Raw genomic sequence first — 24,873 nt, forward strand, 5'->3', positions numbered from 1 at the left:
TCCCATTTTTATAATACAAAAAGATTATATTTTAGGTCCAAAATTGATGATTGGACATGTTTTAGCACATTATGTAAGATAGTATGGTATAGTATCTTTTTTTTATTATGAAAATGTCTTGATATTAGTTAGACCAACTATATGATTATTATTATTATTTTAACCCATTCTAGATTGGGTTGGTGTGAAATAATTAATACAGGCAGTAACGTTTTACTTTCATAAATAAGAATGATAGAAAGGGTTGTCTTTTGTCTTGGTGAGCCTACCAATGGGTTGCTCTTGGAGTATGATAAGTGAATTTGGTGAAAAGGGAATCTCGTAATCGAAGAACAGACTATTATAAGAACCATCAAAACTGGTGATCCAACGAAACAAAATCATTTTCATGCACAAAAGAAAAGTCTTCATGCGTCGTTAGTGCTCGTCAAAATGCTCCTTAGATGGCAAAATAGTATAAATATGAGAATTGATAAGAGAGACACAGGTGTCCAGCGCCACAAGCAGATAGCATATCGCTATCAGTGCAATTTAATATCGGATCCTACTTATTTTAATTTAATAAGTATTATGAGGTATCGCTAATTATAAAATATCACTTTACTCCATATGATGTTGGGCACCTTAAAGTACCAAATAACACCCCTTTATAAATATATACATAAATTGTTTCTAGATTTTACATTATATAAGTGTGTGAGAGGGAGAGGAGTAGTTAAAAGCCTAAAGCCACTTCCGAACTAAATTTTAAAGCAGTTTTACTTTAAATTACTATTTCAGCTTCTTACAATCAGGTTGGACCCATGTGGAAGGGGTCTTATACAAAATTTATTATTTTTAAAAAATTTATATATAAAATGATAATTACCAACTAAGAGCATATATCGTAAACAAAAGTGACGAATGTAGTCTTAATTATATTAATATATAGATATATTATTTTCATTTTACCAATAACGTGTAGGCTTAATTTGGTAATTTTGGTGAGCAAAATAATATTTATTACACTTATTTTTTACTACCTAAGCTTTTTTAATGGTGGAGAACATCAAAGGATGCACAAATGAATAAAATGGGAGTCTCTTTTTTTTTTCATTATACCCTTTTCCATATGCATAATTCATGGTATTTAATAGATTTTGAATGGAATATAGCCTCGGGGACTAGTGAGCCATAAAAACCAAAAAAATAAAGGTTAAGACCTAGACACTATAAAAAAAAAAGTTGGAGACCTAAATGAAATATTGGGGAAGGTTGGGAACTATTTACCCTTTCTAGAAAATCAAATGAAAACATCTAGAACATGTAATTTCTAAAAAATGAAGATAACAATAGTGAGTCCTTTCTTCCTCGCAACCCTTCTTTTTCATCTTCCTCTGCTTTTTCTACCTACAAAAGCTCTGCAAGGTGAAACGATGCATCACACTCGTGTAGTTAACAACAATCGTTTATGATGATGATTAAAATATTTGAAGGGTGGTTTTGCTATAGTAGCTAGAGGGATCAAGAGAGAAAAAACATTTTTTAAGTAAAAAGTAATGAAGGCCACCCATTTATAGAGCTCTATCTAGTGTTTACATGTTCAAAGATTCTACCTTTTTTATTTTATTAAGATTGTTAAATAGCTCTACGAACTATGTAAATATAATTTTAGGTGAATTATCTTATAAGGGGCTTCACTTTAAGCCCTACCGGTGGGGCTCTCAGTGTTCTCGACCCGTGAACATTTTTCAGCGCAGTTTTTTTTATGACTGTGTATATTGTAGCTATTTAAAGCATCCTGCAAATTTTCAGAAAATTCTAAATAGTTTACAGTACCGAAAACTAGGTTCAAATATGTTGCACTCGTGACTAATTTTTTTTATGCGTGTGGAAAGCAACATGTTTGAACCTAGTTTTCGGTACTGTAAACTATTCAAAATTTTCTAAAAATTTGCAGGATGCTCTAAATAGCTACAATATACACGGTCATAAAAAAAATCATGCCGAAAACTGTTCACAGGTCGAAAAACACTGAGAGTCCTACAAATAAAGCTTAATAGAAGAATTATCCTATAATTTTAAACCAAAAATAAAAATAAAAAAGTTGAGAGAAGAGGCTGAGCTTCAACTAGTAATTTGTTAGGTAGTCAACTTCTTACATGCAAAAGAGGCTCCACCAATATTCCATTTGTTTATAAATGTTTCATTTTTATATAATAGACAACATAAAGTTCCAAAAATGATTTTTCAAAATTTATTAGGAGATTAAATAAAAATGTGCGGTGAGATAAAATTAATATATATAGATGTACCATTAATAAATTTCATGTTTGTAAAATTTAGAGTAAATAAATATTTTTATAAAAAATAGTAAGCTAATTAATATATTAAATATTTTAGAAGTATAATAGAAAAAAATTATTATTTATTAATATTTCAAGAGAATTTTTAAGTCAATTACAAAAAAATATTAGTAATAAAAGTGTTTGTAGAGAAAAAAAATAGATGTTATTTTTTAAAAAAGTCCCATAATTATTTTACCCTTATAAATTAATATTTATTTAATAAATATAACTTTATTATAACTTTGGAGACCTATGTGTGTCATAAAGCAAAAATTGGGATCTAATTACTATAAATAAAAGCTAGGGATCTAAGTGATACAATCGGTAAAATATAGGGACTTCAAGTGCTATTTACCATATTCATTATTATGCTACAAGGCATGAACAGATTGACAATGCACAGCCATGCATGCTGATTAAACAAACAAATTATCAATAGATAGACTCATTATGTCGTTTGGTGGGCCATCACAATTTACCGTCAACTATAAGTTAAGGCATTTATCTAAATAAAAATATAATAAAAAAGATCTTGTGTAATAATAACATATGGCTTTATTGTCCAATATCTCAGGAAAATATTGGTCAACTATGGCATTTTCCCAGCCTAGGGCAACAGCTGGCCACAAATGCCATGAAATCCCACAGTCTTATTAGAAGTACCTAATCTTGATTCCAACAGCAGTGGAATAAAACATTGGCATTTAGAGGTGTATGTATAGGAGAAGAGTTTAAGGGGTGTTTGGTACGGGCTAAAGTAAAAGTGGGATTGGGAATCTAAAACTATTTATATGTTTGTTTTAAATTTTAAGGGGTAAAGTGATTAATTTGTGTAGGTCTCACATGTATTTTAAGGGGTGTTTGTTTAGAGCAGTTGAGTTGCCTTGGAAAGTGTAGAGGGGTTTAGAATGGAAAGTGTAGAGGGGTTTAGAATGGAAGTAATATTAAACTCTTGTGTACAAAAAGTTTCACTTTACCTTTAAAATAGATTTAAAATAGATGTGGAACCTACATAAATTAATCACTTTACTCCTTAAAATTTGAACCAAACATAGAAATGTTTTTAGATTCTCATTCCCACTTTTACTTTACCCCATACCAAACACCCCCTAAAGGTAAAGTGAAAACTTTTGTATACAAGAGTTTAATATTACCTTCATCCTAAATCTCTCTACAATTTCCAATGCAACTCAACTACTCAAAACGAACACCCGACACCCAAGTAGTGCAACAAAATACCTTAATTTAGAATTCTACTCCATACAAAAATGTAAAATAAGAAATCCAGAACGGTTAAACTGTACAGATACCAGCTGGGTGTGTCAAAGATTTTGCATTGTTATGCGAAAGTGAACGAGAAAAAGAGAGGGAGGAATGATGCTTCACCTGCTTCGCTGCGAGCCATCGGAATATGCAACTGTCTCGTTGTTTTGGTGTTGTTGTAAGTTGTAGCTATGCTGTGTATCTTCATTTTTTACTCACATCTTGAATGTGCTGGGAGTAACTTTTTCCGGGTGGAATAAAAATCAAATCTTCCCAGCCAGAGTTCTTTTCACTCGTCTGCATTTGATCCAAATAAAGTTAGCTAAGATCTGGCTTTAATCAAGGACTAGAGAAATTTAAAATAAACTAAGCACCACAATACCTCCATTTTTCTTAAAACGTCTTCCAGACTACCAACCTGTAAACACAATTTATAATCAGCATATTATGAGAATATAAAAACAGAAACTATAACATGAGCAAGTAAATCATATATCTTGTATGCATATGTTGAGAAAAATTAAAGTTACCAAGATATTTTGAGAAACCCCTGGTCCTCTTGATGACCTAGAGACCTTAGAGAGCTCTCTATCTATATCTTCCTGCAATAATGTCAAATATTCAGCATCTAGCGAATGACACGTGTACGTCAACAAGTGTTGCGTTCTTTTGAGTACAATTAAAACTACGAGAAAACATAGCCAAACAAACCTTGGTAAAATATATTGGGCAATAACGCTTGTTTTTCTTCTTCACAACCAGTAGGTCAGACTGTAAACACACACCTAATCAGATAGAGTACATTCATGCATCATGCAAGGGAATGCGATAAAGTAATAAATAAATAATTAAACATGCGGTGATTACCTTAATGACTGATAAGATAAATAAATAGATGTCCCATGAATGGATATAATTACAAAATATAAATATGTTTGTATGAGCAGAGTTAAATTTCTCCATGAAAGTAGATGTTGAATATAAGGAAAGAAAAAAAAAAGTGTTCGAAAGCATCTATATATAATGAATTACTAGGTTAGAGATGTTTCAAATAATTAATAATCCTAACCATAAACAAAATTTACCAAATGATAAAGCAGTTGTATTCAAGCAAGATACTAGATTCAATACCTGGAAAATAGGAACTCCGTCGACTCCATTTTTGAGATCAGTTGCTTTGAGCTATAACATATAAATAATTGTAAGCAAATACTTAATGTATAAGAAAGCACAATATTATGTGCTCAAATATATAGACAGTAAAAAAGAAGATAAAAAATATAGCCAAATTCCTAAAGCAAATACAATTCAATGATCAGACACAGAAATTCACCTTAGAAAGAATATTATAAATGCTACTATACTGAAATGATGTGGTATTTAATACTCAGCTCATCCAAATTAAATCAACCAATATTTTATAGTACAATATTAGAGAAAAACTAACCTCAAGAGCATTTTTTATCTGAACTGGATCAGGCAAAAACCGAAATGCTATTCCTTCAACCTTCAGCATATATACCTAAATATCACAAGGAAAAGCACTAGAGCATGTAGGTTTCTTTGTAATTGTACCTGCCGAAGTTAAAAATATTTCAGGGAAGAGTCAAAAGGCCTATAGACTTCGAAAGAGATGCGTTTTTTATGGTGTTCTGCTTAAGCATAGGAGATGTAACTGTCATCAACAATTATCTTCCTCATACTTTCCTAACCTTTCTACCATTGTCGGTTCCTGTCCTGGACTCTATAGCACCAACTCGGATAATCAACTAGTTCCCACTTAAGCTTCGTATGTTCGGATTGGCATACACGGTACACCCAGAAACAAGTAATAATAACTATTGTGCAAAGTCATGACTAGGCATTACAAGTTTTAGTTTAGGCAGAAGAAAAGGAAATGATTCAATTCAGAACAAAACATCACCTGATCAAGCATAATGGGGACAACTTTAGCACCACTTCTCAGTTCTCTTCGCCGCAGCCGAACCTGTAAACAATCAGGACAAATCCACCTGAATCCAACAGCAGAATTCAATATCCTAAACCCCCAATTACTTGCTGGGAAATAAAATTATCCTATCCAATCCCACATCTTCATCTATATTAATTGTAAGAAAAAAGAAAAAATAGTTTATCCTGTTTTCTCTTAATTTACTATCAGCAAATAATCAGCTCATTTATTTATTCTTCTACATTTTTTTTTCCATATATATCTTAGTACAATCTTATCTAATTCAATTCTGCTTTCCAAGCATGACCCTTGTGTTCAAGTTCAACATAACAGAAATTTGCACTGGAACTTTGGAATGCACTTAATTCTTCTACATTATAATGATATTCCAAAAAAAATTCGCCAAAAGTATCAAATTTAGAACAACTAAAAATGGCAGAAACAGGAAAGAAATGATCGAAGAGGAATAAAAGGACAAACTTGAGCAAGAAACGATTCGGCGTCCTCCTGGCGGAAGCAGAGTAAGCCAATTGAATTGACTCCTTCAGGGTCGGAAATGAGGACGAACTCATTATTCGAATTGCTAACGGTGTAGACGGCGGTGCCGGCGAGAGTCTTGGCCACATGATCGGAGAACAAAGCGGCGGCCATGGCTGGCTTGGGCTGAGTTAAGGAGGCAAATGGCGGAAGAGGTGGTAGTGGCGAGAGACGGAGGCGCCTCCTGTTGGGCCAATTTCCGGTTACGGTTTGGGCGAAGCGCTTGGTATGTTGGAGTCGGGTGGAGAGGTCGGTACCAAGACGGAGGCATTGTTGGTGTATGAAGGTGGAGAGTGATAGGAGAGGGTTTGAGGGTTTTGGAGACTCCATTGGAGAGTGCGGAAAAAGCTCTTAAGCTGTAGCTTGCTTCCACATCCATATGAGAGGAGAGAGAGAGCCAAGTAGACATTGGATTAATCGAAAACGAGTGTTGATATTTGACATTATTGTTATTTCTCACCTTGAGGTGACGAACAACAGTCAACTATGTCCTGAAATAATTATTAAATAATTATTTTTTTCATTTCCTTTTTTTTTTATTTTAACAAATTACTTTTTATGTTTTCTAAAATGGTTAATCACAAATAATTTACCAAATTAACAATTCAGACAAAAATAAAATTATTCTCCTTAAAAACGGTGTTATTATATTCAATTTTTTCCTCATCAAAATTGAGTTTAGGGTTCTATTTTAACCATTTTACAAAACATAGGGTCCAAAAAATAATTTGTCAAAACACAGGATCCAAACAGTTAATGAGACAAAACACAGGGTCTAAAAAAGTATAAACCCTTATTAAATTCAAATAAGTGTAACCAGTCTCGCAACAGTATTGGCGCAAAAGGATAGGTCCTTCAGATCGTTCGCGAGTAGACTCAATATTGAATTGTACCAATAATAATACGTCACATTGTGATGTTGGGCACCAATAGTGCCTTTAGCCATTCTCAATTAAAAAACATTGTTCCATTCAATCTTACCCTCTCACCACACCTTTTTTTTTATTATTATTTTTTACTTAGGAAATCACACCTTATAATATAATGTTTTGATTTTGTGTCCTTTTTACATTTCATGCTTGGTTTTCAATCCACGAGTAAAGAGTCGTAATTTAAAAAGTGATATTTGCGGTAATTATAACTTAGATTTGTTATATTTAAGGGTTTATATTTTTTTAGATCTTGTGTTTTGTATTATTACCTCTTTGAATCTTGTATTTTGACAAATTACTTTTTGGACTTTGTATTTTCTAAAATAGTTCAAATAGACCCCTAAACTAGATTTTGATCAAAGTTTTTTAACTAAAATAACAAATAATTTATCAAACTAACAACTCAGAACAAAAATACAGTCATTTTGCCTAAGAACTGTGTTGTTATACTCAATTTTTTGTTCATCAAAATCAGATTTAGGAGCCTATTTGAACCATTTTACAAAATACAGGGTCCAAAAAATAATTTGTCAAAACACAGGGTCTATGTAACGTCCCTGAGGTAGGGTACGTCTGCCACATACTCGTAATTCTAGGGTTTACGAGTATGTAAGGCACTTGACCAAAAGAATTAAATAAAATGATACGAAGAAATACAGAAAAATTTAAAACTTTTATATAAACTTATTAGAAGAAATTATTACACGTATGAATACTTTAAATTTAAGGCAGCCATATGAAAACTCTAAACCATTATTGCATTGCTACTGAGTCCGTGCTCCACAAGTTGCTCAACAGCTAAAGCCACACCTGGAAAAATGTTGGAAAATAACATAATGAGCTAACGCTCAGTAAGCAAATCTCATGCATACACATACACATGAATGTCGTGAGTTTGTAGTGCACATATACTAATATGCTGACCTATATACTTATGCATTTCATTTATTGCTCATGCACTTTCAAACTTTACTTTTATGCTCTTTCTTTTAGTTTCACATTTTTATGGGCCCAATATCACTTGTGCACACTGTTTGATTCAGCCAATGCCTACAGGGCTTGTTACACATATCATATAGAATCCCATGGGTTCTCCTCCGGCTAGCCATCATCTCAGCTAGGCTCATCATAACACTCATTTCATCATTGTCATAGCTGCCATACTTATTACACATATGGAGGAGAAAGACGGAAACATGGCAAGCATATCTGAATGGTCAACTCTGACCTAGCCCACACTAGTGGGCAGCCACTATAAGTCTTATAGACTTCCGTCTTCTTTACTGAACTTACTTGATTGCTTCATCAAAACAGTGGCACCCTTTTTAAACATCTTATTATCACTTTGCTTAAGTCTTGTGTCATTAAAATGTTTAACTTTACATAAGACTTTTCAAGACATTTCATAATTTTTCTCATATTCATATGCATGGTCTTATATCACATAATAATGTATCACATAACTGTACATGCCATGCATACATGTTGATGCTGAAATGCCAATGTTCATGTTCATGATTCATGTTGATGGTATTCAATCAAGGCATTGTATCACATCTCATATAACTCAAAACATCTTTAGTCATAATACATGAAGCTTTGGGTTGGTGGCGTTGTTATACCTTAACGTAGAGCTATGGCTTAGGTCTAAGGTTTCCAGCCTAAAAACTTAAACGCTTCATATATCATAACATATAACAAATCATGAACATAGAGTAATCCACATATCCATAAACATAAGAACACATACTTGCACATAATTCATATCATTCTTAACCAAGTAAGACATCTTTCACATATCACAGAATTCATCAATTACATATCACACAACACCCTTATGGTGTTCATATAACCATTCTTCACATACTTATCATATGCATCATCATCGTACCATACTTAACTCATCAGATGTACACAATCAATGTAGTCATGCATCTTACACTTAAGCACAAAAGGTGAGATTTACTTACTTTAGGTCCTTAGCTTATTTTAAAACGGCTCACCAAGAGTCAATCAATTAAATCCATACAAATCCTATTCAAGACACATAATTTATTAAATTCTATCAAATCCATAAATATACACTATTGATAGTGTATATTAACAATACCAGAAACTATATAAATGATAATAATAATTATTATCAACGTAATGCAAATCACTCTTCATATAAAACCATACTTTAAACCTTGCTCATAAGATAATGTACTCTTATGATAATAATAATAATAATAATAATAATAATAATAATAATAATAATCCCAACAATAATTATAATTATCGTCTATAAATAAACTTATTTCAATATTCATAACAAAATACTTCAATAACAATACGTATATGAATGTATATATTCCAATAGTCATTTTATAAAAGAAATCATATTTTTAACATAAAATTGTAATAATCAGTATAATGATAATAATATAAATATAAATATTTATATTATTATTAATTAGTCATAATATCAATTCCAGTGATATAATAAATATACTTTATCCAAAATTCACTAGTCTTACAAATATCAATAACTGTAAGAAACTAATATTGATATTATTTTAATATTCAAATATTAACAAAATATTAATATATAAGAATAATTGTTAAATAACATGTTTACTATAAATCACACTTTATATATATATATATATATGTATGAAACTATATTCTTGATTTACTTAACAAAATAATAACAATAATAATTAAAATTACTTAATCATAATAATTTCCATATTAATATAAAATCAATTAAATATGTATTTTTATATTTTATTTAATATCTAATATTTTCTAGAAAATTGGACAGCACAACGGCTATAAAGTGGACAATTCCAAAAAATCAAAACTTGTATCAAAAATATATATAATTCCAGACAGCCAGTATAATTACAGAAAAATATTCCATATATCAATAATATATAATTATATACTATAAATACACATAATAACAATCACTCTAATCAATCACAATTAAATCACAATATATTGGTCAAAGAAATTATACCAAAATGATCGGGTTCCACAACAAGTCAAACGATAATTTTCTGAGACTCAAAACGTACTTCAAAACCCCGAACACTAAGTTTCGACCGTCGGTCTACGGTGGATCGCGGTGGCTCGTGGTGGGCCCACCACCCAACTATGGTAGATGTAGGAACAAGTTATTGGGTTTTGAAGCCCACAACACAAGGAGCACGATGGTGGTGACAGATCGGCAAACGGATGCCCGAGGTGACCGAATCGCAACTTTGAAGTCGCGGGGTGGCCGAACTTAAATCGAGTGGTTGAGGCGTTTAATCGGCGAGTGAGCTCTAGATTCTCACGTGGGTCGATAGTTCGGAGGCCTCTGAATCCAACGGTCCGGCGCATGGCTAAAAATGGTGGCCAGAAAGTACTCCTGCGTCGTCGGCAACAGTAATACGCAGAGGAGAGAGAGAGAGAGAGAGAGGGGTTTTCTGAGGAGAGAGAGAGAGACTCGGGTAAAAAAAGAAAGGCTGAAGCCTTTTCTTTTCTTTTTTTTTTTATTATTTTTAAAATTACACTTGGACCCAAAATATTAAAATTCTTTTCAAATAAGCCCTTTAGCAAAACTTTCTTAATTTTATAAAAATCCCCAATTAAAATTATATGACATTTGGGTCCAATACTTGACTACTCAAGTTTCTCTCTCTTTAATCTCATTAAAAACATTAAATCATATTTTAAACATTATTTTTCCATTACTATTTCTTAAATTTTAAACTTGTACATTTTATGTATTAAAACTCTGATTTATAATAAAAATGTTGGATATTACAGTCTAAACAAATAATAAAACGAAATACAAGGTCTAAAAAAGTATACGCCCTATATTTAAATACTTAAATTAAAAAATTTGGCGGCAATAATGTCTACCATTACGAATTTAGTACAATTGTTGGTCCTTAGCTGTTAAGTCTGTCTATAGACCAACCTGGCAGACATGTGGCAACACTGATTAACTCATTTTTTTAATTTATTAAATATATTAAAAATCATTAAAAAAATATATTTTTTAAATCTGATCATCATCAACAGCAATCATCATCATCATTTCATATTAATTGCTGAACAAAATGAAGCCCAGAGTCGAAATATGTACATCAGAAGAAATTTCCAAAAAATAAAATTAGCAAATTTCTCAATTTTTGTGCATATCCAAGTTGAACAATATGAAACATGAGCAAACCTACAAAATATAGACCATAAACTTGTTGGCTTCAATGTTGTTATGTATGAGCATATATGAACAGAAGTAAAAAAGGAAACAACAAACCCAGGCCTAAGCCCAACCATTGCCTTAGCTTGCCTAAACGCAAGACCTTCTTCTTCGACCCCGTTCGTCGTTGCCCAAGTAGACGTACGGATTTGTTCTTCGTTGTCCATCGTTACCTAGCTTTCCCAGATAACAAGTCGTCAGATTTGGAGAAGAAACTGAATCTAGAAAAGAAAAAAAAAACTCAAGATCTGAAAATCATCAATGCCATCTTCATTGTCTTTAACCCAAATCTACAAATGTTTATTCGTCCTCCAACTTGCAAGGCACTTGCGACATGGCCTGGTGCAAAAATGGCATGCCAAGTCGAAGGCTCAATAGAAGACTTTGACCATAAATTTGACTTGAACATTGTTGCCTTGGTGCTAGCAACTTAATACCCAAACTCCATCATCGACCTCTGTAGTCATCACCAACCTCTGCCTAATCTCTTCTCTTCGCCAACCTCGATCTCATCTTCAGATCTAGCTTGTTGCCTTGCAGACGGAAAGACAGCCTCGAACCTAGCTCGTCGCACCATCGATGGTGTGCATACCGTCCTAGAACCCAAATCGTCATGTGCAGAGAGAGAAGGGTAAAAGAAGAACTTTCTAGGTTTTCTTTAGACAAAAACAAAAAAAAGTTTCTCAGTTTTCCTTTTACAGATTTTAGATTTTTTTGAATTAATGTTCGTACAAATGCTTGCGCCCTACCCGTCTCGTTTTCTTCACGTTTGCAGGAGCTCCATAACCAAATTTGACATTTGTTTTATTTTTTAAGAACATTGTTTTGTTAAATTAGTTTTCTAGTGGTTAAGTTTTTATTTATATTACTTTTATATAATTATATCAGTTTTATTTTAAAAATAATATTGGCATGACATTCATTAAGTGACCTGGACGGTTTAAAATTGTGTGGACTAATTATATTTTCAACGCAAAAAAATAAAAGAGTTAAGTATTTAAGTGTTACAAAACTAACAAATTAAGTATTCCTGTCACTGTCTCAAGAATAAATAAAAATCCGAGTGCTCATAAAACACATCAATAAGCATTTAGATTTAGAATCGTATCCAAGAAAATGTGATTAGTTATACTCTTTCTTTTTTCAAATATCTTGTTTGTCTTAGCAATTTTAAATAAGTACATCCTATATAAATAAAATCTAAATTGTAATATGTTATATAAATAAAATCTAAATTGTAATATGTTAATTTATTAGTTTTTATTTTTATTTTTTATATTTTATGATATTTTTAATATTTTTTATTTATTTTTTTAAATATTAAAATGGTTTTTTTTGAATAAAAATAAATAATAAATAACGTAGACCAATCAAATGCTTCCAAGTGTGAGTTTATTTGGCAGTTAACGGTGAGGTACCTACGGCTGCCAAAAATGTTGACGGAAAGTATTTTAGCCGCAAAAAAAAAAAAAAAACTTAGGTATTTAAGTGTTATAAAGTTAAAAATTTAAGTATTTTCGCCACAAATATCCCAATAAATTATAATTTATAAAGGTAAAATATGATTTTAACAAAACAAAAAAACATAGTACCCATTTTTTTTCTCTTTAAACCCTTCTTAACTAATTGATTATTATCTTGGTAATTGACCTAAATATTCCATTGAAATATCAAGAAATAATAAAAAAAACATATTCTCATTATACCTCTAAAGTATTTAATATATTACTTATATATCAATTAGTTTATTATTTTTTCATAAAAATAATTATATACTTTAAATTTTTGAAGAATAGATTATGCTAGCAAATATACCAAATATTTTTAAATACTTTCACTTATATACCAATTTTTTTTTTCAGCAGCAAAAATATCAAATATTTGCTAGTAGTTTCACTTAAGTATCAATTCTTTTATTTTGACGATAATAATACAAAATCTTTATTAATAATTATACTTAAGTGCCAAATCTTTTAAAATAATTTGTTGTTATAAATCAAATTGATTTTATATATTTTATAAAAACTATTTAATGAATATATATATATATATATGTGGAAATAATACTAAATCTTTACTAATAGCGGCACTTAAATATAAGTTCAATTATTTTCTAAATTTTTATTAGTTTTTTTTTTCATGCTTTTAAAATTTAAAATATGCAATTTTTTTATTAAAAATGATAAACTAATTAATATACAAGTGATATATTAAATATTTTAGAAGCATAATATAAAATAAATTTTTTAATATTTGATAAAAATATTTAAATCAATTTACCAAAATAATATATTTGACAATAGTTAATCAATTAAAAAGTAAAAAAAAAGGTGCTATATATTTTTTGGGTTAAAAATCTTATTTTACCCTTATAAATTAAGCTTTATTTAATAAAATATAAATCTATGTGAGCAAAAATATAAATGTTAAGGATCTAATTTATACAAAAAAAAAAGAAAAGAAAAAAAGAATGAGGACATAAGTAATACAAGTGATGAAACTTGAGGATTCAAGTGCTATTTACCAAAAATAAAAATCTACTTTCACACTAAAAGTATTTAATTTAAAAAATAAAAATAAAATAAAATAGAGTTATTTCTGGCAAAAGTATCTAAATTATTACGTTTGCAGCACTTAAATACTTAAGTACCTAAGTTATTTTTTTAGTAGTGAAAATACATTTCGTCTATGTTTTGGTACAGTTTAGTGTCTCTATTTGTTTCACTATTAAGTCGGTCACCACGACGTGAAATTTACTTATAGCTTGAGTACTTTTACTCAAAATATCTCTTAAATTGAGTACTTTCGCCACAAATATTTTTTTAATTAGATACTTTTACCACAAATATTTATTTAATTAAGTCTATTTATTTATCTGAATACTTTTATACACGCATTACAATCAATCTTAACAATAAGAATTAAAACTGTACCAAAATACTAACAAAAAAATATTTTTGCCACTAAAAATATAACTTACATACTTTCAAAGCAAATGTACCAATAAAATATAAGATTTTTATATTTATATTTATTTTGAGTTGGGGGCTATTGGCTATTGGCTATTGCATAGGTAGGTAGGCGTAGTTAGCGGGAAAATGAATGAAGCGTTTCCATGCAACTCAGCATAGTCCCTCCCTCACTCTTCCTCGGTCATTTCACTACACTACTACTCTTTAATTCCCTTCGAGCCTTTCCATTATCCATTTTCTTTCCCATAAACCGCTCCCATAATCTCTCTCTCTCTCTCTCTCTCTCTCTCTCTCTATCCTCTGACACCTTATTACACTTCCCTATTCGGGATTCCCACCAAAACATCTCAACAGTTCCTCTGGGTTCTTGTATTTTCAGAGTTACAAAGCTTTTCTCTGTCATCAACAATGGAGGGTCGTTCTCGGGACAGAGAAATAGGCCGCCAAACCCAGTATTATGACTCGACCCGGTTCGATGATTCGGATCGGTATGGAGTTCGCAACAGAGTTGGACTACGAACAATGAGTCATTCTTACTATTTTGATGGCCGTGGAGATAATCTCAAGGATACTGGTTCAACTCGCGGAGAATCTTCGTCTTTGGATCAGCTTCAGTGGCAGAATCTATCACGCCCTGAACTCGCGTCTCCGAATCCGTACACAACGAGAGCGGAAATGGGTCATGGTAAAAACGATTTTTGGGAGTTGGGTTCGGGCCGTACCAGGCTCTACGGCTATTCAAATGGTCTCTCGATGGCGCCATTGGGAAAACTCGAACTGGGTATTCAGAAAAACGATGGCTTTATCAACTTTGATAACTCTTCGTACGGCCAAGGACAGAGGTATACATTGTTTGAGGATGAAGGCATTCGAGGGGTTTACGACAATGGCGGCTCCATTCCCTTGAGTGGACTTAAAAAGAGCAAAGAAATGATTATTGGGGATGATCTCCAATCGAGTGGTAGGTATGTCAAAGAAGGTTCTCTTAGATACTATAACGATTCTGAACTAATAAAACTCGGTGAGATTTCGGACTACAAGCGTTTTGATATGCTAAAAGATGGAAATGGTGAAGTGGGTACTTCGGTTCCTAATGTTGGAGAAAGCATTGGGCCCCATAGTTGTCTAAGACCTAGTATTATGCATAACTTTGATGTAGCCAACAACCCTTTTGATCAATCTTCAAGACAAGGAACTATTTTTAGTAATGATGATGGGGAAGGAGGTTTCTTTCGAAGGGATGACCGAGTTGATGAAGTGTTGGGCTCGAAAAGGAGGGTGGTTAATTATTATGAAGGTTTGAACTTGAAGAGGTTAGCTATGTCAGAGAGGGATAGTGTGTTACATCAGAGGATCGAGATGGATGACCAGCATGAAAGGATGCTTAGAAGAAAAGATGACCAGAAAAGGAGTCTATATAGATGGAATTCTGACTGTAATGGTTCTTATCGGTGCCATGGATATGGGGGCTTCAGTAACAGAACTCGTGGCAGGAAATTGAAACTTACTAGAAGAGATGTAAAGAAGCGTTTGGGGCCTATTCAAAATGCTCCCATTTCAATATCAGTCTGTGGGAGACTTGAACCAAATAAGAACAAGTTCTTGAGAAGGAAAACTGATGACAATAATTGCTCTTCAGATAAGGGAAATACTTCAAAGACCGTGCTCTCTGAAGATTCAGATGAATTCAACAGGTTGGTTGGAAAGGCCTTCTTTAAGTTCATTAAGAATTTACATGAGCACCCAGCTCAACGAAGAAAATATTTGGAGCAAGAAGGCGAGTTTGCTTTGAAGTGTGGCGTATGTGGCAGGTCTGTCATCTAATTAAATGTTCATTCATACTCTGTAGATAGAGTTTCTTTACAGTTAATTTGATATTAGTGCATATTTTGCAATCTTACTGAGCATCTTTAGCTAATTCCAACTATATATAGTATGACTATATTTTGATCATTTTGATGGTATGGTTGACATTTCAGTTCAAGAAAAATTAGTGTATATCATAACATGTCTTAAGGAGTAGTGAATGCATTCAGTATAGGAGGGTGACTAAGAATGCTAGGTGTTAGAACTTTATTATTTTGCTTGGTTTCTGAAATTATGGAAATGATCAGGACATCATCAGGGCTGTACATCTTTCTCATTACAAGATTATTTTATCTTCTTTCTTGTTGATGAAGAAAGAAAATCTTTATGTTGATACTTTCATGGAAAAGACAGTTAGTAACATGGCTCATGCTTTCCCTTGTCTAAACTTTAATGCGAGATGGCTTAGGTGTGCTCAAGATAACCGATCAACCGAGGAAACTGATCAAACCAAATCAGTTGGTTGGTACAGCATTAATTATTGGTCGCGGAGTTTAGTGCACACCTTCAGCAAAACTTTTAATCAAACTATTTCATTATATCTTATTCTGTAGAAATGTTTGAGTTAGATTTTTTGTGGTAGTAGCAGTAGTTATATTATTGAGCTATCTTTTCCATAATTACAAACCTCTTTGGTACTTAAAATATTGATGAATAATACTACCTCCTATATCTCCTTCTAAACAACTTGTTGATTTTCAAATAGGCTGCAGTATGGGCTACATGCTGTTGTTGATTAAGGTTCACATGTTTTTGGTTATTGGTTACTTGATTTCTCCACTACATACTGCAGCTTCAAAGAGTTTTTAGGTCCATTGGAGCTGGCAAAGCATACTTTCATGTCGTGCAGAAAGGAGTTGAGAGCAGAACACTTGGGTTTTCACAAAGCTCTTTGTGTACTATTGGGTTGGAACAGTGCCACAGCCCCTAATACCCCTTGGGTTCGGCAGATTTTGCCTCATGCTGAAGCCATGGCTTTGAAGGAGGACTTCATTATCTGGCCTCCTGTTGTAATCATTCAAAATATCTCCATAGCAAATCGCAATCTAGCCGAACGGGTGATTGTTAGCATTCAAAAGTTTGAAGCTATTCTTAGAGGCAAGTCTCCTTAATTAGTGATTTATTCTCTCTTTCTCTCTAAAAGCTAATGAATAGTTTTTATTGCAATAGAATTTGTTAAGGTATGTTAATGCATAAAGATAGTGCTATCCTCTTCCATTTTCTTGGGCCAAGATTCTTGTTGACTTTATGAAAATACCATTTATGTTTTTTGATTTGTTTTAATGCAATAACAATTTTTAAGGTATGTTACCCTTGAATATATTGCTGCCTTTTCCACATTCTTGGGCAAGGATTCAGATTTTACTGCTAAAATCTTTGTTTCTGCTAAGCTTGATGAAAATGCATATTCTAACTTACTTTTTTTCTTTCTTTGGAACAATGCACATATTTACTGTTCTTAATGTTCAATGCACAACAAACTAATATCTGCTTGTTTTCAATTCTAATTGCAGGCATGGGATTCAATGGGGAGAAGACCAAGGTCTTTCGAGGTATGGCGGCAAATGAGAGTATTTTGGTAGTGACATTCAATGGCACACTTTCTGGTTTACAAGAAGCAGAAAGGCTACATAAGCATTATGCTGAGAACAAACATGGGAGGCTTGAGCTTCAACAAAACAACTCCACTGGCCATATTAACACTCACCAAGATATTCGAAAATTGGCGGTGTCAGATAAGTTGGAAAGTGTTTTGTATGGCTACCTGGGAATTGTTGAGGATTTGGATAAACTTGATTTCAACATTAAGAGTCACTGTGTGGTGAGAAGCAAGAAGGAAATTCAAGATTTTTCAGATGCCACATTGTAAAGTGATTGAGAAGTTAGCTTTTTGGCTTATGTTAGAGCTTTTGCTTTTGGGGCAACTTTTTTTATTTTCCTGTTGTTAATGAATTATATGGGTTTGAATGACAGTTACAAAATGAACATAATTTTTCCTCTGATATTAGTGAAGACCACAATCTTTAAAGACTGGAAACTTTAACAAATTGTTAGAGCACTCCCAGTATGCTTTACTACATCCTTTAAAATACCTCTCCAAAACACACATTTTTTTTTTTTTAATTTACCTATAAATTTTATATCATACCACACACATTAGTTCTCTATATATTTCTCTATTATATCTTTAAATATATTTTATTAATTAAAATAAAATAAAATAATTAAAAAAGAAAAAATAAATAATAAATATATATACTAAATAGGAGAAAGAAACCTTATAAAGAATAATAATAATAAAATATTATATAAAAGATATGTAAATGTTATGTAAATGTAGATATGAATTAATTAGAGTTTGTGCATAGTTATTATAAATATATGTATAAATGAGCTGATGGAAGATGTTTTTGTGAGTTTTAGCTAAATATTATAGAGAAAGTGTATTACAAAATATATCACCAAAACATATATTTTTTTATAATTTACCTCAAATTTTTATATTATACTATACACCAATTTCTCTATTTTTTCTCTACATCATTTAAATATTATATTTTTTAAAAATATTTTATTCATTTTAAGAAATAAAATAATTAAATATAATAGTATCACACTCATATATATACAAAAGTTTATTAAAAAATAATAAAATATTTATAGCTTGATGAATACTGTTTCACTACATATAGAGAAATACTATTCATTTAGATAAAAAATTATAAGTTTACATCACCTATTGGAATACTATTTGACAATTTTTTCTCTATATTATAAAAAATTATACATTTTACCTCCTACATTGGGAGTGCTCTTAGGCAGGTTTGTATAGAGTAGAACATCAAACAAAATCATGGATTTGACCACCCCCAAGCATAATCAATTTCAACTAAAATAAAAAAGTTATGAAAAAGTTATTGAAAATTATGAGATTGAAATCTAAGACTTGTAAATTTTGTGTGCGTAATTTGTGAGATTAATATAATCTCAGCAGTTTAGACACTGAGATAACATTATATATGTTCAAGAACAATAAAGGCATACCAACACCCAGGGGCACAGGCAAGATTTTTCTCAATATTTGTTTCACTAAAAAGCAAAGTTCTAAGACTGAGCAGATAGAATTTGAGTCAAAATCAACAATAGTTTTAATAAAATATTCAAAATAATACTTTTATTAAATTACAATTATATTACAAGATTCTTTTCATCACTAATTACTTATTATAATTTTGTTGCCAATCAAGTAGGATACTCATCAAACAGAATTGAATTAAATCATCTTGATGTTTGTCCAAATTTCTTGGATGGAAAATTATGTTTTTATGGTTGGCAATGACCCTTTTGCATACCAATAATTTTTTTTGAATAAAAAAATCATGTTTTTGTAGTTTATCACTAGGTTATTCATCATAATTTAGTAAAATTATTTCAATTACACCAACAATTTTTTATTAGTTTATTGTAGGCTTTTAAATTGAGGGTGGAGATTACATATAATATTATTAGGGGCATTATATTTACATCCCAAAAATGTATATAGGCACCCCATTAATTAGAAAAATTATTTTTAACATTTTTTCTCAATATTTTTTTTGACATTCTTTAAATTCTTTTTTTTTGTTAATTTCAATAATTTTATTTTATCTTGTTTTCATAAATTTTTTCTAAAATAATGTATATTTTTTTAGAAAAACTATTTATTTAATTAGTTTTACATTTTTTTTGTTTTAGTTTTAATTTTATTTAAATATTTAAATATATTGTTTATATGCATTTTTTAGAATATGAAAAATTCTAAAAATGTGAGTATAAATTTATAAAAATATATATTATATATTAATTTTTAATAAAAATAAAGTGTCTTAATCAAATTTTTAGGTGCAAATATAATGACCTTTTATTATGTTTGATACAAAAAATTACTATTATGATATTTGAGGGTAAACAGGCTCATGACCAATAATTTACTTTGAAATGTGGCAATAGTAAAATTTGGCAATAAAAGATTTTTGACTGACATATTACATCAAAATGTTTCACAGCACAAGATTTTCATCTTTTGTAGAAGTTCAGTAAATTGTTGCCATTAGTGAGAATTTTTTTTTCTTTCAATACATGGACAATGTTTTGAGACTTCAAGCATAACCAAAATAAATAAAAAAAATAGAGATCTGAGAAGGATAAGAATAAAATATAAAATTTAATTAGAGAGAAAATTTATATTAACATAAACTTTTGAAGCTCAACTCCCATATGTGTGTGAAGGATTGTACCATAAGTTAATGATACAATTAATATCATCGTCAAATCTTGTAACTGACACAATTATAAGTACAAAAACTACTCACAAATTAACATGTATACTTACAAAAAAAAAATTATTAGATTTACTTTCAATTTTTTTTATAGTTTATTCATGAAAAGAAATAGTTCTCTTCTTAATCTTCTTAGTGTTGCCTTCAAAATGAAAAGAAATTTATGCTGAATTTTCTTGATAGACATAAGTGTCATAGTATTATTCAATATTTCATTTGTTAAAATAGATTCTCCAATAGCTAACATAATAGTCATAATAAATTCTTCATTTCTCATCACATGAATAAATATATATGAGACTGACGTGATAGAACCAGAACCAATTTTCAGCTTTAATGTTTTCTATTTGACAAAGAAAGCTGATAATACATTTTTACTACGTACAGAGACACAAACAATTTGTTGATTTTGGTTGTCAAAAGACCTCAAAACTGTCAAAGGTTTGGACCCCTCTAACGCATCCTGCAAAAAGGGACATCATATTAAGTATTTGATATTCTCTGTTCTGAAAAGAAAATCAGGAATAAGGGGATTTGGAAGACAAATAGTATGCAAAGCATGTATATACCCTGCGCATAGCACCCAATATTTGCATGGAACCTGGACCTCCATTTATTGCGAGACTATTTTCATCATCTGAGAAAGAATAAATTGTGGTTGAAGAATCAGGCAGAAAATCTTATACAACTGGAATATTTACTTGAAGGCCGAAGATAAGCATACCATAAATTTTATCGTATAAAAATTTCCTTTGGGTCGCTGGCAGAATGAAGTAGAAGAAGTTAAAAAATGGCGGGGGTGTATACAGTGAAGAAGACGCGGGATACTTAAAAAAAAATTGGCTTTTATTTTCAATGCCCTAAATTTTACATGGTAAGTCGGCCCATTAGCAACTGACTTATAATGTAACACCATAAGTCTCTTCTACAACCGACTTAGGATGCCACATATTAAGTCATTTACCACACAACCGACCTCTCATGTCCTTTAAAAAATTATTAAAGAGATACTTTAAATTATGTTATAAATTTTTTTATTTTAAATTATCACTATTATTAAATTAAAATATTTTCTTGTTTATAAAAATGAAATAAATTTTTTTAATTATAAATAATTTCTTAATTTATTTATATTTCAAAAATTATAATATATGTAATATTAATAATTATATATTTTTTATACTTATTTCATACCCAAATAAATTTTATATCATGGTAGGTCAGTTCTACACAACCGACCTACCATGTCACATGAGAAGTCATTTCCCATACAACCGACCTACCATGTCCTCTAAAAAATTATTAAAGAGATACACTAAATTATGCTATAAATTTTTTTATTTTAAATTATCACTATTATTAAATTAAAATTTTTTCTTGTTTATAAAAATGAAATAAATTTTTTTAATTATAAATAATTTATTAATTTATTCATATTTCAAAAATTATAATATATGTAATATTAATAATTATATATTTTTTATACTTATTTCATACCCAAATAAATTTTATATATGTATTGTTTAAATAAATTAATATATTTTAAATTTTCAATAATATAAAAAAAATTAGAGTATCTTTAATAATGTATTTTTATAATGACATGGAAGGTCGGTTCTACACAACCGACCTACCATGTCACATGAGAAGTCATTTCCCACACAACCGACCTACCATGTCCTCTAAAAAATTATTAAAGAGATTCACTAAATTATGTTATAAATTTTTTTATTTTATATTATCACTATTATTAAATTAAAATATTTTCTTGTTTATAAAAATGAAATAAATTTTTTTAATTATAAATAATTTATTAATTTATTTATATTTAAAAAATTATAATATATGTAATATTAATAATTATATATTTTTTATACTTATTTCATACCCAAATAAATTTTATATATGTATTGTTTAAATAAATTAATATATTTTAAATTTTCAATAATATAAACAAATTAGAGCATCTTTAATAATGTATTTTTATAATGACATGGTAGGTTGGTTCTACACAACCGACCTACCATGTCACATGAGAAGTCATTTCTCACACAACCGACCTACTATGTCCTCTAAAAAATTATTAAAGAGATACATTAAATTATGTTATAATTTTTTTTATTTTAAATTATCACTATTATTAAATTAAAATATATTTCTTGTTTATAAAAATGAAATAAATTTTTTTAATTACAAATAATTTATTAATTTATTTATATTTAAAAAATTATAATATATGTAATATTAATAACTATATATTTTTTATACTTATTTCATACCCAAATAAATTTTATATATGTATTGTTTAAATAAATTAATATATTTTAAATTCAAATAATATAAAATTTATATTTGTTAATATTACATTATAAATATATTTTATAAATAAAAAATATTTTAATTTAATAATATTTACAATTTAAAATAAATAAATAAAAATTTGATAAGAGTAGTTTCTTAAATAATTTTTTAAATGACATGTTAGTTCGATTGTGTGTCATTATTACACAAATATAGTGTTAAAGATACTCTAATTTGTTTGTACATTATTAAAATTTTAAAATATATTAATTTAATTTATTTATTTATACTACAAAACATTATAATGTAAAATTAATAAATATAAATTTCTTACAATCGTTTCATACACTAATAGCTTACATATAGATATATATATTTATAGTTTAAATAAATCAAAATATTTTAAAATTCTTACAATGTGACATGATAAGTCGGTTCACATAGTAGCGACCTACCATGTCAGCAAGGTAGGACATGGTAGGTCGGTCGACACAGAACTGACCTACCATGACAACATGATAGGTCGGTTTTGCACGAACCGACCTATTATGTCTTCTACAAGCATGGGAGGTCGGTTCACACAGAACCGACCTACCATGTCCACATAGTAGGTCGGTTCTCGCGTAACCGACCTCCCATGCTTACCTTGGACATACATGATAGGTCGATTCTGTGTAAACCGACTTATGAACATGTATTAAGTCGGTTTAAGGAGAACCGACCTCTCATGTCCGATGGCTGATGTCCAAATTGTAGTATTGACACTACCACTATTTCATATGAAAATTTTAATTTATTATTCATTAAGATTGATAATATATTATTCATTTCTCCATAATGTTTGGTATCTCTTATTATGTCGTATTGTATTGTATTATAATGAATTGTGTTTTATAGTATATTTTTATATAGTAATATATTTGGTATTGACTTTTACTAAAATATTATATATTTATATGTAAATACAAGTCAATATAAGACATAGTACAATATAAAAATATGTTATAAAATATAATTCATTATAACACAATACAATACGACTTAATACAGCAAATCAAACACATAAAATATAATCGTTGCAAGACCTCTCAGTGTGTTGGTCAAATGAAAAAAGGAAAAATATTGAAGGCTTCCAACTAATAAGTAAGAAAAAGAAAAAAGAAAAAGAGAAAATCTGTAAACTCTCTCATGTACATATCATATCAAATCCATTTTCTTTTCTTAAATGATTTTTCCATTTCTCCAACCAAATTAACCCACAATATAACAACACATGCAATTCCACATAATAATCACATCTTTTTTCTTAAAAGGATTTGTGATAATCCACACAATAATCAAAATCCAAAAAATATAGTATTAATTAAATGTATTACCATGAACAAAACAATGTAACATGATCATCCTCATTTGGTATCACAAACCTACCAAGTCTGACTTGATTTCAGATTCTAATTTTTAATTTTTTTAACATGAAAAATAAAAAAATTCAAGAAACAAATATTATTTGGAATATCTAAAATATTAGATTAGGTTCACAGAAAAGACTTAATATTTTGCACTGAAACTGAATTGAGTTTTCTTGAGGATTTGATCAACAATTATTTTTCTTCTAGATGGGCAATTTCTTTTTCTTTTTCTTTTTCTATATTACTCCTCTAATCTTTTTTGTTTAGCTTGTAATATGATTCATATAAATCCAGGTACAAATTTGATGACCAATTTCCAGAAAAACCAAAACTTTTGGAAATTAAGTTTAGAAAGTTTAAACAAAAATGGGATGGAACCACCTTGGCCTAGAAACGGTTTAGAAACCTGACATTGTTTGTTTTCAGGTGGAAGATACGCATACTTATTTTAAACTGAAAATGTACAATGGCATGAGTTTTAAAGGGCACTTAAAATTAGTATAGTCCCACTTTAATAAATTTGATTGATTTAAAATACAAATCATAAGCAATAAAAACCGTTACATTGGTATTTATTATATAAAGAAAGATATACAATATCTCTTCTATATAATAAGTGTGTAGATAACGGAAATTCTTGGTTTTAACGGTTTTTTATCTTTTTAAGGTTAACTTTAACGGAATATTTTTATATTTAATAGAATATTCTTATATTTAACCGTAGTTTCTAAATACTTAAACTTAACTAAAATAAAATAA

The 24,873-nt window shown here is 29.8% G+C and overlaps 2 protein-coding genes across 4 annotated transcripts; one reads left to right on the top strand and one right to left on the bottom strand.

The window, feature by feature from the left end:
* Positions 1–1,115: 1,115 nt before the first annotated feature.
* LOC133789174 (protein TIC 22, chloroplastic-like) lies at positions 1,116–6,528 on the bottom strand. 3 transcript variants are annotated; one of them, XR_009873507.1, is made up of 9 exons: positions 6,022–6,528; positions 5,515–5,577; positions 5,038–5,112; positions 4,722–4,772; positions 4,302–4,361; positions 4,121–4,192; positions 3,973–4,008; positions 3,714–3,887; positions 1,116–1,389 (listed from the first exon to the last, which is right to left on the bottom strand). XR_009873507.1 is itself a non-coding variant. In XM_062226929.1 (8 exons), the coding sequence occupies exons 1-8, from the start codon at positions 6,406–6,408 to the stop codon at positions 3,795–3,797; spliced, it is 837 nt and encodes a 278-aa protein (XP_062082913.1). In that variant the 5' UTR covers positions 6,409–6,528; the 3' UTR covers positions 3,703–3,794. The 3 variants fall into 3 exon arrangements, 1 of the variants encoding a protein (XP_062082913.1); XR_009873506.1 differs by having other exon boundaries at positions 1,116–1,400; XM_062226929.1 differs by lacking the exon at positions 1,116–1,389 and having other exon boundaries at positions 3,703–3,887.
* Positions 6,529–14,627: 8,099 nt separating this feature from the next.
* On the top strand, positions 14,628–17,955 carry LOC133792623 (uncharacterized). The gene is made up of 3 exons (XM_062230530.1): positions 14,628–16,030; positions 16,879–17,183; positions 17,600–17,955. Exons 1-3 carry the CDS (start codon positions 14,628–14,630, stop codon positions 17,953–17,955), a joined length of 2,064 nt encoding a protein of 687 aa, XP_062086514.1.
* Positions 17,956–24,873: the final 6,918 nt, after the last annotated feature.

This window comes from Humulus lupulus, chromosome 7 (genome assembly GCF_963169125.1).
Source record: "Humulus lupulus chromosome 7, drHumLupu1.1, whole genome shotgun sequence".
Classification (NCBI taxonomy): domain Eukaryota; kingdom Viridiplantae; phylum Streptophyta; class Magnoliopsida; order Rosales; family Cannabaceae; genus Humulus; species Humulus lupulus.

Coding starts and splice junctions, on each gene's coding strand:
- LOC133789174 (XM_062226929.1), bottom strand. CDS start 6,408: ATGGAGTCTCCAAAACCCTCAAACCCTCTCCTATCACTCTCCACCTTC. Junction 4,193..4,301: donor GCCCAATATATTTTACCAAG/GTTTGTTTGGCT, acceptor ACATTATTGCAG/GAAGATATAGATAGAGAGCT. Junction 3,888..3,972: donor ACGTTTTAAGAAAAATGGAG/GTATTGTGGTGC, acceptor GATCAAATGCAG/ACGAGTGAAAAGAACTCTGG.
- LOC133792623 (XM_062230530.1), top strand. CDS start 14,628: ATGGAGGGTCGTTCTCGGGACAGAGAAATAGGCCGCCAAACCCAGTAT. Junction 16,031..16,878: donor AAGTGTGGCGTATGTGGCAG/GTCTGTCATCTA, acceptor TACATACTGCAG/CTTCAAAGAGTTTTTAGGTC. Junction 17,184..17,599: donor GTTTGAAGCTATTCTTAGAG/GCAAGTCTCCTT, acceptor TTCTAATTGCAG/GCATGGGATTCAATGGGGAG.